We start from the raw sequence: 15,824 nt of genomic DNA, 5'->3' as shown, positions 1-15,824 counted from the left end.
TAATGTGTCAAAGGGAAATGCCTGTGTCACTAACCTGAAACAAGCCATCCTCCTGCTCTGTCCCTTCACAGTCAGCAGCAGCAACACACATCCTCCGCTGAGTGGCTGGAACGGTCTGTCTCCTTTTTTTTTTTAAAAAACAAAAGGAAACTGCTTTGGCATATCAATCCTCCAGAGAAAAAACAACATTGGGGGTGCAGGAGGCGAACCAGACCCCCTTTCTTACTGGAGGATCTGCTTGTGGCTGGAGGAGAGGAGAAATGAATGCTTCCGCGCTGTTTCCAGAATCAGGTCGGTGAGTGCTCAATATAGCCCCCAGTAGTGACGCATAGGCATGACAGCATTATACATAGAAGGAGAAATTCCTGAGAAAATCTCCCTTACCTTTCCTCGTAGCAGGGTTATCTGAGATAAAACTCAATCTTCAACCTTCACGGTGGGCTCTGAAACCTTCAAGAACAGGGGAACCCCAGGTTACCCACAATCCTGGACCTGCGACAGCACCCTGCCAGTAAAAAACTTTATCACCTTACTACCTAAAAGTAGTGGATCTCAGGGTCCAGCTCTCTAAAAGAGAACCATTCACAAGCAAAACCTTGTTTATTCAAACACGAGGCCTGGGTACCATCCATTTAGCCCATGAAAAGGACATCAGAAAGGATCCGGTCAGCATGGCTAGCCCCAGCAAGAAGCTTCCAGTGGAGCTCAGCACAGCACACCTTTACTCGTGACCAACACCTTACACACTGGCGAAAAAACTGAGGACTCCCAGTAGTGGGAGGAGTTATATAGGGAGTACAATTTTTGCCTCAGGGCATGCCAGTGTCCATCACCTATCAGTGGCCCTATAACCCACATAGTAAGTACTATGGCTCTGTGTCCCCTGATGAAAGAAAAGGCTAGAAGTCACTCCAGAACATCCTTGCTTTATGATACCCCTCTTAAAAGGGATACTGGAATAGTTAAACTAGTTACAGGGTTCTCAGCACATGAACATCAGCTACACTCCATCATCTCTAAGCATTGGCATGTAGTAACAGATGAATATACTTTATCTAAATATTTGAGGCCTTTCCCAAAATTGGTCTTTATATGGGTCACTACAAAAATGCTGCAGCTAATCCTTCTCTACCCGGCAGTACCTGGCAGTACCTACCGCTGTGGCAGTTGCCAAAGATGCCCTTGGGTGATTGAGTGTCTAGGCCAGCCTTTCTCAACCTTTTCAACACAGAGGAACCCTTGAAATAGCTCTCCAATCTCGGGGAACCCCTGCTAAAAATTAGTAATCTACAACTCATAATACATTAGTGTGATGGTCCGTGGGAAGAACGGTCCTTACACTTGTGGTCATTGGGAAGAATTAGCGCCTTACAGATAGTTAAAAAGATCAATGGTGTGAGTGGGAACTTATCTGAGAGGCAGAAATGGCCCAATGCTGAAGGAACCCCTAGCAACTTCTGGAGGAACCCTAGGGTTCCACGGAACCCTGGTTGAGAATCACTGGTCTAGGCATTTGTTTGCCAAATGGCCAATGGCATAAACTCCGTAAATTTGCTGATTGTACCACTCAGGGAGTTGTCTAATGTTTTGTTGTTGTTGCCAAGCTTTTTATGTTGGTATGGTGATATGTCAATTTGACCAGAGGATAGGAGATCATATTTATTATTCAGTAAATGGCAAAATACTTAATACTTAACAAAATACAAAATCCCAGTTACGAGACACATGGGAGTGTATCATAAATATAATAACACAATGGACTTCTTTTTCGTTCTAGAGGTTATCCCTCCACATCCATGGGGTGGGGATTGGGATAGACAGATTTTGCAATGTGAAACGCTCTGGATTGAGTGGCTGAACACTGTGATTCCCACAGGGATCAATGAAATGTTCACATACAAACCTTTTCTGTAAATCGTGTATGGCCCAGGGTGGCTGGTTGTTTTACGGGCCCCATTCTTTACATATGTGTATTAGTATTCTGTCTTTTTCTTCTTTCCATTTTCGCTTTTCTTTATCTCTGCCTCGGTGCTGTCACCTGGTTTAAGATCCATTAATGAGTTGGTGATTACTATGAAATTAAAGTGGATATAAACCCTCACATACAGTATCTCGCAAAAGTTAGTACACCCCTCACATTTTTGTAAATATTTTATTATATCTTTTCACGTGACAACACTAAAGAGACTACACAAGTAGTGAGTGTACAGCTTGTATAACAGTGTAAATTTGCTGTCCCCTCAAAATAACTCAACACACAGCCATTAATGTCTAAACCGCTGGCAACAAAAGTGAGTACACCCCTAAGTGAAAATGTCCAATTGGGCCAGATTAGCCATTTTCCCTCCCCGTGTAAAGCAACTCATTAGTGTTACAAGGTCTCAGGTGTAATTGGTGTGCAGGTGTGTTAAATTTGGTTTTATCACTCTCACTCTCTCATACTGGTCACTGGAAGTTCAACAAGGCACCTCATGGCAACGAACTTTCCGAGGATCTGAAAAATAGAATTGTTGCTCTACATAAAGATGGCCTAGGCTATAAGAAGATTGCCAAGACCCTAAACCGCTGGCAACAAAAGTGAGTACACCCCTAAGTGAAAACATCAGACACTCATAGGAGGGTTTCGCAGACAGATATAAGCTGCCTTAGTTAAATCTGAGAATGCAGCTGACTCCTTAGAGAAAAAGTATGTCGAGACCAAGGATCCGCTGATCCACAAACGGCTTCAGGAAAGCACTAGAGCTGTCCTTCTGCTCCGTACTTCCCTGACTAAAAAAACAACTTCAGCAGTCTCAAAGTATCTTTGAGGAAGGTGAACATAATTGTAGGTTGCTAGCCTGGCTGGCCCGTCAGCAGCCGTCCCCTATGAGTATTCCCTGTATAGGTTGCACTGGATGGGACCTGACAGACTGTCTAATTACTGACTGTTTCGCTTCATACTACACTGAACTTTACTCCTCCTGGGTAAACTACTCTATGGAAGACATTCATATATACTTTTCTGACATTGACCTTCCCTGTCCTCACCTCAGCATACAGAGACTAGCTTGACTCTCCTAATACCCTTAAGGAGGTTAGGCGGGCAATGTCCTCTCTCCAGGCAGGTAAGATGCCAGGGCCTGGGGGATTCCCCACTGAATTCTACAGGAAATATGTAGAGGACCTGGCACTTAGAATCCATGTTGTTATCTTCCTTGGGGGATAGGTCCCTGCCGGCCTCCATGTCAGTGGTTGTGATAGTAGTGGTCCCCAAGCCTGGCAAGGACCTGAAACTCTGGATGCCAAGCTTCTAGCAAAGATATTGGCAAACTGTTTGAACACGGTAATTACAGACTTGGTGTATCCAAACCAATCTGGGTTCATGCCGGCTAGGGGGGCAGACGTTAACATTCATAGATTGTTCACCCATATAGAACTGGCCAAGGAAAGCAGCTTAGGGGTGGTTGCAGTGTTAGTCGCCGATAAGGCATTCGACTCGGTCGAGTGCCTTTTTCTCTGGAAGGTGCTAGAATGCTTTGGCTTTGGACCTAGGTTCATTTCTTGGATCCAACTCTTATATAGAAACTCAATCGCCAGAGTCAGAGTTAATGGTCTATTTCTGCTCCCTTCAATCTGAACAGGGGAACCAGACAAGGCTGTCCCCTCTCCCCGGGGGTCTTTGCTTTTGCAATAGAGCTCCTGGCAATCCTCTTGCGCCAGGACCCCAGGGTGAAGGGAATTCCATTTGGAGTACTCCAAGAAAAGGTGTCTCTTTATGTGGACAACACGTTGTTATATCTCTACTAGAGACCGTTTCATCCAACTTAAATTCCTAAATAGAGCCAATTATACCCCAGCAAGATTAACCAAACTTTAACCCGAGACCAGCCCCCCTCTGCTCTATGTGTCGCTCCTTCCCGGGTACATTCTCCCACATGGTATGGGAATGCCCCCTTATCCGCAAGTTTTGGGAGAAGGTAATTGGGGCTTTGAATGAATTTGGAGACTGGTCCCTTAGACAGGATCCGGCCTTGGTACGACTTGGCACCATGGAGGATATAGTGGCCTCTAGGCACGTGAAGTAATTTCTCTTCTATACTCTATACTACGCCAGAAGAGAGATTCTCCTTAGGTGGAAACAACCAACATCGCCAATGCTCAATAACTGGATAGCAACAATTAATTCTGTATTGCCACTGTATAAACTAACCTATGAGAGTAGGAAGTGCCCCAAAAAATTTGATATGGTCTGGTCGCAATGGATAGATGCACACGGCTCAATCTCTTAAGATGCATTGTATTATCCTATGAGCTGTTCCTATGCTGACATTCTATGACTATATTGTCCTGTAAGATGCTCCTATGTTCGTATCCTTCCTCCTCCACCTACCACCCCCCCTCTCATCCCCCTCCTTCCTTCCCTCACCCCCCCCCCTTTCTTCCCACATAGGGCACTATGGTCACTGTGATTGTCATACTATTTCTATGCTTGTTTGTACACCAGAAGAAATATTAAAGTCTGACCTCTTAGAAGCCTTGGCTTCTTAGCCTATCTACTTCCTTGCATTGACTGTGTATTGTGCAGTGGTGGCCCTTCCATAGTGGGGCCCGGGTGCCACCCCCCCTGCTGTAGTCACAAAAAAAAATTATTTGGAGATGATTTGTGGCACAATCGATCGCGCCACCAGCATCCGCCCGGCCGAGTGCTTTGTTCTCCGTGTGAGAACAAAGTCACTTCCGGCGGACTACAAAAACATGGCCGCCGTGAGGACTAATCCCGTGTGTTCAGTGAAGAGGGGAGGCCCCTCTCTACTGAGCACACAGAAAACCAGGAAGTAATGGACTGGCCACCGCTGCCTGAAGTGCAAGCATTCCCCTTGCTGTGGGGTTTTCTATTGACAGGTGGACCTTGATGGAGAAGCCACACTGACAGAGGTATGTAGATCTACCTGCCTGCCTGGGAGGGTCTTCTGCTTCACCTCTGCCCCCCCCCCCCCACCTTTTCACTCACAATCTGCTGGATCAGACAGAGTGAAGCATGTGCAAGAGAGGAGAGGTGAGTGCTGATCAGAGCAATGCTTCTCTTATTGACCACTAAATCCCTCTCTCATCTATCCTTTCCCCCTCTCTCTCTCTCTCTCTCTCTCTCTATCTCTATCTCTATCTATCTCTCTATATATCTATCTCTCTCTCTATCTCTCTCTCTATCTATCTCTATCTATCTCTCTCTCTCTATCTATCTATCTATCTATCTATCTATCTATCTATCTATCTATCTATCTATCTCTCTACCTATGTATCTATCCATCTATCTATCTCTCTCTATCTATGTATCTATCTCTCTATCTCTCTATCTGTGTATCTATCTCTCTATCTATCTCCCACCCAACATCCATCTATCTATCTATCTATCTATCTATCTATCTATCTATCTATCTATCTATCTGTCTGTCTATCTATCTATGCCACCCAATGTCTCTCTCTCTCTCTCTTTATATATATATATATATATATATATATATATATATATATATATATATATATATATATATATATGTATCTATCACTCTATCTATCTATCTATCTATCTATCTATCTATCTATCTCTCTATCTATTTATATATCTCTCTATCTATGTATCTATCTCTCTATCTATCTCCCACCCAACATATATCTATCTATCTATCTATCTATCTATCTATCTATCTCCCAACATCCATCTATCTATCTATCTATCTATCTATCTATCTATCTATCTATCTATCTATCTATCTCTCTCTCTATCTATTTATATATCTCTCTATCTATGTATCTATCTCTCTATCTATCTCCCACCCAACATATATCTATCTATCTATCTATCTATCTATCTATCTATCTATCTATCTCCCAACATCCATCCATCTATCTATCTATCTATCTATCTATCTATCTATCTATCTATCTATCTATCTATCTATCTATCTATCTATCTCTCTATCTATCTATCTATCTATCTATCTATCTATCTATCTATCTATCTATCTATCTATCTATCTATCTCCCACCCAATATCTATCTATCTGTCTGTCTATCTATCCCACCCAATATCTATCTGTCTGTCTGCCCATCTGTCTACCTATCTATCTATCTATCTATCTATCTATCTATCTATCTATCTATCTATCTATCTATCTATCTATCTATCTGTCTGTAGGTCTGTCTGTCTGTCTATTGATCTATCCCACCCATTGTCTATCTATCTATCTATCTATCTATCTATCTATCTATCTATCTATCTATCTATCTATCTATCTATCTATCTATCTATCTATCTATCTATCTATCTCTCTCTCTTTCTATCACCCTCCCAACATCCATCTATCTAACAATATCTGTCTATCTATATATTCCACCCAATATCTATCTATCTATCTATCTCTCTATCTATCTATCTATCTATCTATCTATCTATCTATCTATCTATCTATCTATCTATCTATCTGTCTATCTATCCCACCCAATGTCTATCTCTCTATCTCCCACCCAACATCCATCTATCTAACAATATCCGTCTATCTATCTATCCCACCCAATACCTATCTATCTGTCTGTCTGTCTATCTGTCCATCTATCTATCCCACCCAATATTTATCTGTCTGTCTGTCTATCTATCTATCCCACCCAATGTCTATCCATCTATCTATCTATCTAGATATCTATCTATCTATATCCCACCCAATATCTGTCTGTCTGTCTGTCTATCTCTCTATCTATTTATCTGTCTGTCTGTCTGTCTATTTATCTATCTGTAGGCCCTATTGCGGGTGAGTGATGGGGGGGGGGGTTGGTTGGGGTTTTGTTTGCGCACCCCCCCCCTCCCAAAAATAGAGCACCAGCTCTGGTATTGTGTCACTGTTAACGTGTATAATTCTCTTTGTTTCTCTTTGAATAAAATTAATCTGTTAAAAAAAAGTTAAGCCCTTCTTAACCACACTCAGAGGCCCAGACATACAACCTTTCTACCCAGTTATGTTTTTAAGTATTACCTGGAATTATTTCACTATTTGGGCATTACTTGTCTAATGAATCTTAAATGAACTATCCTTAATGTAATTGTTCCACCATGTTCTACTTATGCTAAGATTATTCCTATTCTTGTTTCAAAACTGGATGATTGTACCGAATTTTTTAAGCCACAAAATTTCATTGTGACATGTTCTTTGTCTTTCGTATATATCTCCATTTCAATTAAGTATTTGAACAAGAAAAAAGTACCTTGATATTATCTACTTTCCAAAATGTGGTCAGTCTGTGGGTGATTCTAATGCCCTGGCACTCCAGGGCCTTCAAATATGTGATAGGTTGTCAGGAAATCAGATTCCTAATGTATGCCCCTTGAAAGCTAGTAGGTGCTCCTTGGATTTTGAGCCCCTCTATGTGGTTAGACTGCAAAAAATACTCTATTATGCGGTATCCCCATACTTAAAGCGGAGGTCCACCCTAAAGTGGAGTTTCCGATCATTGGAACCCTCCCCCCTCCAGCGCCACAATTGGCACCTTTCAGAGGGGAGGGGGGTGCAGGTACCTGTACAGTACAGGTATCTGCACCCACTTCTGACGTAGATTCTGCAGAAGGTACGCCCCTTTCCGCAGAATCTACACCCCTTTCCGAAGGTCCCCCGCTGCCTGCTGGGAAACACATGGATCCCAGAGACAACGGGGACCATCCTTATTACGCAGCGCGACTCGCGCATGCGCAGTAGGGAACCGGGAAATGAAGCCGCAAGGCTCCACTTCCTGATTCCCATACCCAAGATGTTGGCGGCAGCACCAGAGAGACGATCGAGAGATCAGCTTCGGGTGTCGACATCGCGGGCGCGCTGGGCGGGTAAGTGTCATTATTTTAAAAGTCAGCAGCTGCAGTATTTGTAGCTGCTGGCTTTTAAATAAAAACAAACGGCGGACTCCCGCTTTAAGAGGAATAGCAGAGAGTTTTTGCTCATGCTGTGTGTGAGAAAGATCTTATTACTTGACAGCTGTGTGTAAAATAAGAAAAAAAATCAATTTTCTTTCTTAAAGTAATATTAAAGTCTTTAAAAAGAACAAAAAAAAAACAGACATGTTATACTTACCTGCTCTATGCACTGATTTTGCACAGAGCAGCCCTGATCCTCCTCTTCTTGGTTTCCTTTCCAGTGCTCCTGGCTTCTCATTCCTGCCAAGTGCCTCCAGCTTGCAATGGGGGTACCCAAGCAGGCTCACTTCCAAGCGGCTCTGCATGTTTATTCCCACTCAGAGTTGTGGCTTGGCCCCGCCTCCATCTCCTGATTGGCTCAGTGGCTATGATTGATAGCAGTGGCAGCCAATGAGGAGGCAGAGCCCCTGGAGAGTAGAGGCGCTCGTGCACTTTGCTGGATCAAGATGATCGATGGCCGTTTGGGGGGCTGCTGCACAGAGGAGGTTTTTTACCTTCATGCATAGAATGCATGAAGGTAAAAAAACTTGAGCCTTTAGAAACACTTTAGCTTTCCAAAAACTTGTGGAAAAATATGTGATCTTCCAAAGACTTACTATGCCATTAAAAAAGTTTGAGGGTAAACTTTGCAAAATGTAGTCATTTGATTTTGGGTTCCTCTATGCATCTAGGCAGAGGAGTCTCCCACATGTGGTATCGCCATACTTGGGAGAAACTATTTGTTCAAGAAAAACTTTGTTAATTCATAACAAAACTTAATTTCTTTTTCCAAAACATCCTGGCACAAAATTACTACTTCAAAAAAACTCACCATGCTTGTTACTAAATACCGTGGAGTTTCTGATTCTGATTTCTGATAAAAAATGGGTAATTTTAGGGTTAATTGTAATGTCTTAGCATTTTAGGGCCTCAAGACATACATTTCAAATATATACGGTATTTTGTAAACTTTCCAACTTTCACACAGACTAAATAAGATACACTTATTTGGTTCTACTACACAAATGCATATATATATATATATATATATATATATATATATATATATATATATATATATATACATATATGTACATATGTACATATATATATACATATACATATATATATATATATATATATATATATATATATATATATATATATATATATATACACTATATATCACAACTTTACATCAGTCATTATAGACAATATCAACAATCAAGGTCTTGGTTTTTGAAGTAATATCTTTGTGATTGCTGATTTTACTTCTTTGTTTCTAAGAGTGTAAATAAAAGGGTTTAAGAGAGGTGCAATCACAGTATACATTAGTGACACAAAACTATCATACTTCATCCCATGACCTGACTTGGGTCTAAAATACATGAAGATTCCAGAGCCATAAAAAATTGTAACTACTATCAAGTGAGAGGTGCAGGTTGAAAAAGCTTTCTTTCTCCCAGAACTTGAATGTACCTGTAGAACTGTGGAGATGATCTGTATGTAAGAGAACATTGTTAATATGGATGAACCAATTATAACGCAACCAGCAACACTAAATATTGTCCATTCATTCACCCAGGTGTCCTGACATGACAGTTCTAGCAATGGTGGAATGTCACAGAAGAAATGGTTAATCTGATTAGATCTGCAAAATGACAAAGAAAATGCAAGAGATGTATGTATTATTGCATTAATTGCCCCAATGAACCATGATCCAATGATGTGCTTAATACAAGCTGTTCTATTCATAATAATGGTATATAACAAGGGTCGACAAATAGCATTATACCGATCAAATGCCATAGCTGCCAAAATATAACACTCTGTTCCACCCAAAAGCAGGACACAGTACATTTGGACTGCACAGCCATAAAAAGAGATAGCTCTATGGTTAGATAATAAATTGGATAAGATGTTGGGAATTGTAGATGTCACATAAAATATTTCCAAAAAGGAGAAATTTGCAAGAAAAAAGTACATCGGGGTGTGGAGATTCAGACTAAGTGTATATGTAATAATTACAGATACATTTCCACCCACTGTAATGACATAGATGAGAAGGAACAGTGGATAGAGGAAAATTTGGCTTTCCCTTAACTTGGAAAATCCTAGGAGAATAAATTCTGTTACCATGGTGGCATTTGTACTCATTTATTTTTATTTTTCTGTAAAAGATAAATATACTTTATAAATGTTTTGAATTAGAATGCATTCTTTTGTATAACGTTCTGTCTTATAGTATTTTGTCTTAAAGTCAATGTAAAACCTAACTGGATTATTTTTTACTTTCTAAAGTATTGTATATAACAAACCTTTCTTTAAATTAAGCCACCTACTGTGAACTCCAGTAATGGCCATGTGGCATATTTTAGGTCGGTTTCCATGATGGTGACCACCAGTCTTCCCCCCCCAAGGCACTTCTTTTCTCTTCTGCTGTCAACCAGTTGATGCTCATCTCTAGTGATTTTTTTTTATACAGATATCAATCAATAGGAATAACTGAATAGGCCTGGTTTGATTTGCCAATGGTTCAGCTAATCCTGTTAAAAATTAAGCAAACTGAACCTTATTGGAAAATTCCATTGAAGGCTATGAAGTGGCCAATCCTGTTTCCAACTTCTGCCTATTTTCAGGACTAAGAAACAAGTTATTGTTTAAAAAAGGCATATGATGTTGGACACTGCCTTGATGGATATGTACTAATGGCAAAGATTAAAAACTAGAGTTCGGTAAGGAGAGGGCCCTTTTCATGCTTATTCAATTTAATCATAAATGCTTTAAATTACAGGCTTGGGGGATGTCTTAAAACTGTATATAGTGTTACAGACCAGTACAATTTTCACAGAAAGCCTGAGCGACTGCATACTCTTAGCCCTTGACACACGGTCGTACATTCTGACAACCAAATCTGTTGGATTTTGTCTGACAGATTTTGTCCGATGGATTTTGTCCGAAACTGTTGCATACACACGGTCGGACAAAGTTGGCGGAAAATTCGATCGTACATAACGTGATGACATTATTTCGTTACGACGGGACTACCTTCAGGCTAGTAGCCAATAGCTTTGGTCTAGGAATTTGATCTGAGCATGTGTGGCACTTTGTCCGATTGGAATTCTCTACACACAATCGGACAAAGTCCGATCGGATCATGTTGTCGGAAAATGTTATAGCCCAGCTGGAAAACTTGGTCCGTCGGAAATTCCGACGGAAACAGTCCGATGGAGCCCACACACGGTCGGATTATCCGACAACACGGTCCTATCGGACATTGTCCATCGGAATATCCGACCGTGTGTACAAGGGCTAATTCCGCATACACACAATCGGAAATTCAGCCAGCAAAAGACAGATGAGAGCTTTTGGTCGGAAAATGCGACCGTGTGTAAGCTCTATCAGACTTTTGCTGGCCGAATTCCAGACAGCAAAAGATTGAGAGCAGGTTCTCAATTTTTCGATCAGAAATTCAGATCGTCTGTAGCAATTCTGACGCACAAATTTCCTATGCATGCTCGGGAACAATTCAACGCATACTCGGAAGCATTGAACTTAATTTTCTCAGCTCATCGTAGTGTTGTACATCACTGTGTTCTTGATGGTCAAAAGTTTAGCGAACGTTTGTGTGACCGTGTGTATGCAAGTCAAGCTTGAGCGGAATTCCGTCAGACAAAACCATCCAAGATTTTTCTGACGGAAAATCCGCTCGAGTGTACAGGGCATAACAGCACATTTTTTGGCTGTGGAATGGATTCTATTCTTTAAGAATTACCTCATACAGCAACAATACCCCAATTTAATTTATTGCAGTTTAAAAAAGCCTTTTATCTGGTAGTTTTAGCATGCATATTTATCAAGCAGTAATAGGCCCACTGTGATTAATAGATAGATAGAAATTGGACAGCAGTTCACCGAAGCTATCCCTGTTCTCACTGATGCTAAACTGCTCTGCCACTGACCAGTTTCTATTAAACTCTTATTAGGAATTAAGAGACTGAAAATGATACAACAGTGTTAAAACCACTAGCAAGGCAGTTTTATTAAGCAAGACTAGGCTGAAATGTACTAGAAACATAGTGCACAGGCAGATGTTAACCTTGAAGAATTAAGGGATCACAGAAGATAAAGCAGTGATCAGTAGCAGAACATTTTTAATTTTAGAGGATTGACCTAACTGGTGTGTTCCAGAAATGTTATAGATAGGGAACTCCTATCCTTATATTGATTAGTGGTTCCAAATTCATAATAACTACTACAGTAGGGAACAGACACAAAAGATAAACTCAGCAACTTTCCAAAATAACTGTTCTAAATTTATTTGACACAATTGAAGGTATTTATACACATGATTACGTAGGTATCACATTATTATTACAATTGTACTTTTATGGCAACAAGGGGCGTAACATAGGCAGGCTAATTCTAATCAGGACTTAAAAGAATGCAAACATGTAATGAAAACATTATTAGTGCAGTGTGCAACACATACAAAGTAGAATGCAATAATATACAGAACTTACAAATTTCCTTTACAGGTGTATGCCCAACTTTACTGTGGGGATAGGGGGTGCAGTGAGTAAAGAGTTATATAATGTGAATTGGTTTATGTGCACGCTGTTTTTAGACTTTGTTTTTCTTCATTTAAAATAATGTGTGCTGTGAATAAAAGGCAGCTCCAAGAATAGAGCAACAGCAACAACGGACAAAACATATTAAAGCAGTTTGCTATAGACCGGAGATCAGCTAACAATAACTGCTGCTCTCAAATCAACAAGAAAGAAAAAAAAAGAAGGCAGCAAAAAGGTCATTGCCCAAAGAGCTAGCAATCAGAAGTAAAGCACAATTTCTTAACTGACCCTAATCTCTCCATAAGTAGTTTCTCATCTCTCCATATTTTGACCCTACAGCAGCTTTTACTATACTGACCCACTGGGGATAATTTACTAAAAGCAAATAGACTGTGCACTTTGCAAGTGCATTTGCACTCTTTTTAACAAGAGCATATCACATGTGGTGATTTCATTAACAAATCATGTACAAGTAAAAATGCTTTTTTTCTTTTCATCTTGCACTTAATCGGGTATTCTTTACAAAGTGAAGTTTCACCACATTTACTAAGCTCTGGGTAAAATGAGTGCAACAAGTGCACTTTCAAAGTTCACAGTCTATTTGCCTGTGAATCAAAACCATATGGCTACTCTTAGCACCCCCTGTAATAGTCAGAAGGCTGGCTTAACCAAGAATCCTAATTGGCCCTGTTGGCCATGTAGTGCATTATTGTTAAAGAAAAAAACCTTTATGGGCAAATTTGCATATGAACTTAGCTGGACCATGAAGTTTGAACCCAAATCAATGGTCGCAGCCAGTCCAAACCTTATCCCTAGTTATCATTGACCTAAATTCAAGGAGCTTGGAGATATTTTAAGTTTATACTTTAAAAAAGTGTACTGTGCAAATAGGAATAGTCAAAACAACTTACTGGAAGTTTTAGTGTATTAATAACTTTAGAGAACAAGATGTTATTATTCCAATACACAGGCAGTAAAACTAATATTCTTAAAATTATCTGCTGTATTTCTTCTGTTTTATAAACAGGCATTTTGTGGTGCCTTGAATAGAAAAAGAGGAGATACATACAGTTACAAAGACCTTGCATGGTTATATAATGAAAGTGAACCTGAGGGAATAGTCACAGGGGAATTTTAAACTAATTTGCTGTGTGAAAAGAAAATAACTTATGTGTAAGAGGTTTAACTGTACAATAGGCAGCACAGGCTACTGTAAGTGAATAGCACGTCCACCTAGAAGCACCAGGGTTGTTGGTTTGAATCCGAAACACAGCACAACGTTCTCCCAGTGCCAGTGTGGGCTTCCTCCTACACTCCAAAGACATGCTGGAAGGGAAATTGGCCCTAGTATGTTTAGGTATGAATGGGAGTTAGGCATCTTAGATTGTAATTTCCTTGATGACAGGGACTGATATGAATAAAAATACATTTGTAAATTCATGGCGCAATTGCTGTAATAAATACATTTCAAAACATCTAAAAAGGTAACAAAAGACTGAGCCTCATACACGATGACAGTGCCAGAAGAAAGAGGAGCTGAACTCAAAAAGTGAACATTTAGTATCTTATAGGGGACATTTGGAATCAAATGTAATGTTTAAGCAGTATCCTTTAATTATTTACCTTTTGACTCTATTTCCTCTTGATAAATGGAAGCACACTTCATTTGCCTAGGCCTGTACCTTGAGCTTCACAGCAATATATCTGAAATGTAAGATGAATGCGCTGCTGCCTTTGACTGCTAATCCCACCAGATTTGGCATGTGTTGATGTAACTAGTGTATTGCTCATTGTTCTCTATGCTGGAAAGAAAACTGTACTCGAAGGACCTGCAGTGAAAGGATCCCCATGCTTCTGCATTATTCATTCTCTGGACTGGAACTGTGATTTCTGCATTTCTGCTACTTTTTGAATATTCTAAAACGAATTATCAGATCAATCAAGTGATTGGAGGGCAGCTCTGAAATTAAATAACAAAAGCCTCAACAAAGATAGCCTCTTTCACACAAAGACACAATGCAGAATAAGTTATTTTAGGTCAATTGTGGGGAAAGGATCATCCACAGAGAGGCTGTAGGTGATCCTTTTGACTAGTCATTTGACCTTTGTTTGTCTTATTCTTGGGCAAAACGTTGTACTCTTTAACTTGTCCTGAAAGAATGAAAGGTATTCAGATAGCCTATGATGTTTAAGGCTTACTTTGAACTTTGTAGAAGTTGTTACAATTTTGAGAAATTATTCTTAAACGTTCTTCCCCTAAACATGATCACCCTTTTAACTAAGGGGCACATTCACAATCGTGTATTGCTGGTTACATTCCTGTTCCTATGTATTCATTCAGTGTTGTAAGTTTATTCACTTCAGCTCTGGAAGATTTACCTTCTTCCTGACCAGACCATTTTTTGAGATGCGGCACTGTGTTGCTTTGACTGACAATTGCGCGGTCATGCGACACTGTACCCAAATAAAATGTATGTCCTTTTTTTCCCACAAATAGAGCTTTCTTTTGGTGGTATTTGATCAACTCTGCGGTTTTTAATTTTTGCGCTAGAAACAAAGAGTGACTGGCAATTTTGAAAAGAAAAACAATATATTTTTACTTTCTGCAATAAAACATATCCAATAAAATAATTAAAAAAATCAAATTTCGTTATCAGTTTAGGCCAATATGAATTCTGCTAAATATTTTTGGTAAAAGAAATCCCAATAAGCGTATATTGATTGGTTTGCTCAAAAGTTACAGTGTCTACAAACTATGGGATATTTATTTATATATATATTTTTTTTACTAGTAATGGCGGCAATCAGCGACTGATAGTGGGATTGCAATATTGCAGCGGACAAATTGGACACCTAACTGACACTTTTGGGAGTTTTTTTGGGGACCAGTGACACTAATGCAGTGATCGGTGATAAAAACATGCACTGTCACTGTACTAATGACACTGGCAGGGAACTGGTTGACATCAGGGGCGATCAAAGGGAGTGCTTACTAACTGTGGGGAGGTGCTTTTACTACTGGCAGACATGGATCAGTATTTCTGCTTCACAGAAACACAGGAGCCATGTCTTCTGTACTCACAGAATGACAGTCTGCCTTGTTTACATAGGCGGACTGTCCTTCTGTCAGAGTAACAAATGAAGAATCACAGCGGGAGCGAGACGCATGTGGCATGCGCTCACTCCCCAAAATACAGGAGTGCAGAATCAGGTATATATACCTGATTCTGCACAGTGGCCGCCCTGTAGCATTAAATCTGTTAAGGTTGGGTATACACTACTGGATTTTCATTTGACATTTTTTGCTTTAAGAATGTTCATTCAGTTTTTGTTAGTGG

General features: G+C 40.0%; 1 protein-coding gene across 1 annotated transcript; it reads right to left on the bottom strand.

Annotated features, from left to right (window-relative positions):
• Nucleotides 1-9,091: 9,091 nt before the first annotated feature.
• LOC143933268 (olfactory receptor 5V1-like) lies at nucleotides 9,092-13,536 on the bottom strand. The gene is made up of 2 exons (XM_077456152.1): nucleotides 13,398-13,536; nucleotides 9,092-10,086 (listed from the first exon to the last, which is right to left on the bottom strand). The coding sequence occupies exon 2, from the start codon at nucleotides 10,070-10,072 to the stop codon at nucleotides 9,140-9,142; it is 933 nt and encodes a 310-aa protein (XP_077312278.1). The 5' UTR covers nucleotides 10,073-10,086; nucleotides 13,398-13,536; the 3' UTR covers nucleotides 9,092-9,139.
• Between the last annotated feature and the right edge of the window lie 2,288 nt (nucleotides 13,537-15,824).

Source organism: Lithobates pipiens, unplaced genomic scaffold, assembly GCF_037356315.1.
Source record: "Lithobates pipiens isolate NorthernLeopardFrog02 unplaced genomic scaffold, aLitPip1_a1.2 Scaffold_27, whole genome shotgun sequence".
Taxonomy (NCBI): Eukaryota; Metazoa; Chordata; class Amphibia; order Anura; family Ranidae; genus Lithobates; species Lithobates pipiens.
This window is presented reverse-complemented; position numbering and strand designations above follow the sequence as displayed.